Below are 1,977 nucleotides of genomic sequence, written 5' to 3'. Positions count from 1 at the left end.
AACGGAGCAAGTGTTGCCAGTAAACGCCTGTAAACTTGTAACTTGTAACTTTATAAAACTGGGCCCTGATCACAATAAAGAATAAAAGCGTTTTTGTTCATTTTAGGTATCGTTAAACCTTTGAAGTAAAATTAAAATTGCAAGAAATGTCGATACTTTATCGATATGACTTTATCGACATGGCTACAGCAAGGTGTTTCCACATTGTTAATAGTACAAAACAAAAGTGGTCCCAGTGACAGCTCGCTTGGACGTAATCTTTAAATATATTATATCTATGACCAGAGATATATTATATTATATCTATGAGCATAATTAAAAAGTTATACTTTATACTTATATTTTTTTAGTATGGCAATTCAGTTCAGTATGACATTGTCAATTTGCCACAAAAAAATTAACCCTCGATATCGTGATTTCCATTAGTCATCTATAAATTAATTATTATTTGAGTATTCTGTAAAATGGATGATAATAATGCATCACAGTCTACTGAACTTCACAAGGACAATGACGTCAAACCTAAAAAGAAGAATAAGAACAAGAAAAAGCGTAGTGGAGGAGATGGTGACCACGGCGGGTCAAGTTCCGCCGCTGACGGGATAGTGGCCGTGCCCAGTTCTGGTGACGTCCACCAAAACATATCTATCAAAGATTTAAAAATGGCAATGGACGTCCTTAATCTACAACAGAAACCAGCTAAGACAACTGAGGAAGCTCTACACAAGTCATACCAGTTTTGGTCTACTCAGCCTGTCCCCAAAATGGATGAAAAAATTGTTTCTAATGAACCTATCGAACCACCCAAGTCACCAGAGGATATAAGAGCGGAACCTTACACTCTACCTGATGGCTTCAATTGGGATACCTTAAACTTAAATGAGCCTTTGGTTTTAAAGGAATTGTACACATTGCTAAATGAAAATTATGTGGAAGATGATGACTGTATGTTTCGTTTCGACTATCAAACGGATTTCCTCAAGTGGGCACTTCAGCCTCCTGGTTGGAGGATGGATTGGCACTGTGGTGTGCGTGTTGTGAAGTCGGGAAGATTAGTGGGCTTTATTTCTGCTATACCTGCCCAGTTGAGGATCTATGATCATGTGCAAACTGTTGTTGAAATAAACTTTCTTTGTGTGCACAAAAAGCTCCGTGCTAAAAGAGTTGCTCCTGTTCTGATCAGGGAGATAACTAGGAGAGTTAACTTGACGGGGATATTCCAAGGTGTCTACACAGCTGGAATTGTGCTGCCTAAACCAATTGCTACATGCCGCTATTGGCATAGATCCCTCAACCCAAAAAAACTAATTGACATTAAATTTAGTCACCTGTCAAGAAACATGACCATGCAAAGAACTCTAAAACTTTTTAAACTCCCAGATTTGCCTAAAACTCCAGGTTTTCGGAAATTAGAGCCTCAAGATTCTGAAAAAGTTGTTCCATTATTGAATAACTACTTGAGTAAGTTTGATTTGACTCCAATTTTTAATGAGGAGGACTTTAAGCACTGGTTTACTCCACAGCCAGATATTATTGACAGCTTTGTTGTGGAAGCTGCCGATGGTTCTATTACAGACTTTGTCAGTTATTATACACTGCCATCCACTGTTGTTTACCACCCTGTGCACAAAACACTGAAAGCTGCTTATGCATTTTATAATGTGTCCACAAAAACCCCATGGGTTGATTTAATGCATGATGCATTGATAGCTGCAAAGAACTCAGGGTTTGATGTTTTCAATGCATTGGACTTGATGGAGAATAAGGAGTTCTTGGAGCCACTGAAATTTGGCATAGGTGATGGTAATCTGCAGTACTACCTGTACAATTGGCGGTGTCCTAGCATGACACCAAATAAAATTGGTTTAGTCCTGCAATAACCAAAATATTTAGATTGGTATTTTAATAGCCAATGTTTTCTTTTTTGTCACTTTATTGAAGTGTTTTTTTTTTCAGAATTATAGTTTTAGTTCTAAA

The 1,977-nt window shown here is 37.5% G+C and overlaps 1 protein-coding gene across 1 annotated transcript; it reads left to right on the top strand.

The window, feature by feature from the left end:
* Positions 1–359: 359 nt before the first annotated feature.
* LOC134789897 (glycylpeptide N-tetradecanoyltransferase 2-like) lies at positions 360–1,977 on the top strand. Its single transcript, XM_063760577.1, has one exon. The coding sequence runs from the start codon at positions 465–467 to the stop codon at positions 1,878–1,880; it is 1,416 nt and encodes a 471-aa protein (XP_063616647.1). The 5' UTR covers positions 360–464; the 3' UTR covers positions 1,881–1,977.

This window comes from Cydia splendana, chromosome 4, assembly GCF_910591565.1.
Source record: "Cydia splendana chromosome 4, ilCydSple1.2, whole genome shotgun sequence".
NCBI lineage: Eukaryota > Metazoa > Arthropoda > Insecta > Lepidoptera > Tortricidae > Cydia > Cydia splendana.
This window is presented reverse-complemented; position numbering and strand designations above follow the sequence as displayed.

Excerpts from the sequence above, each read along its gene's own strand:
- LOC134789897 (XM_063760577.1), top strand. The coding sequence starts at position 465 with ATGGATGATAATAATGCATCACAGTCTACTGAACTTCACAAGGACAAT.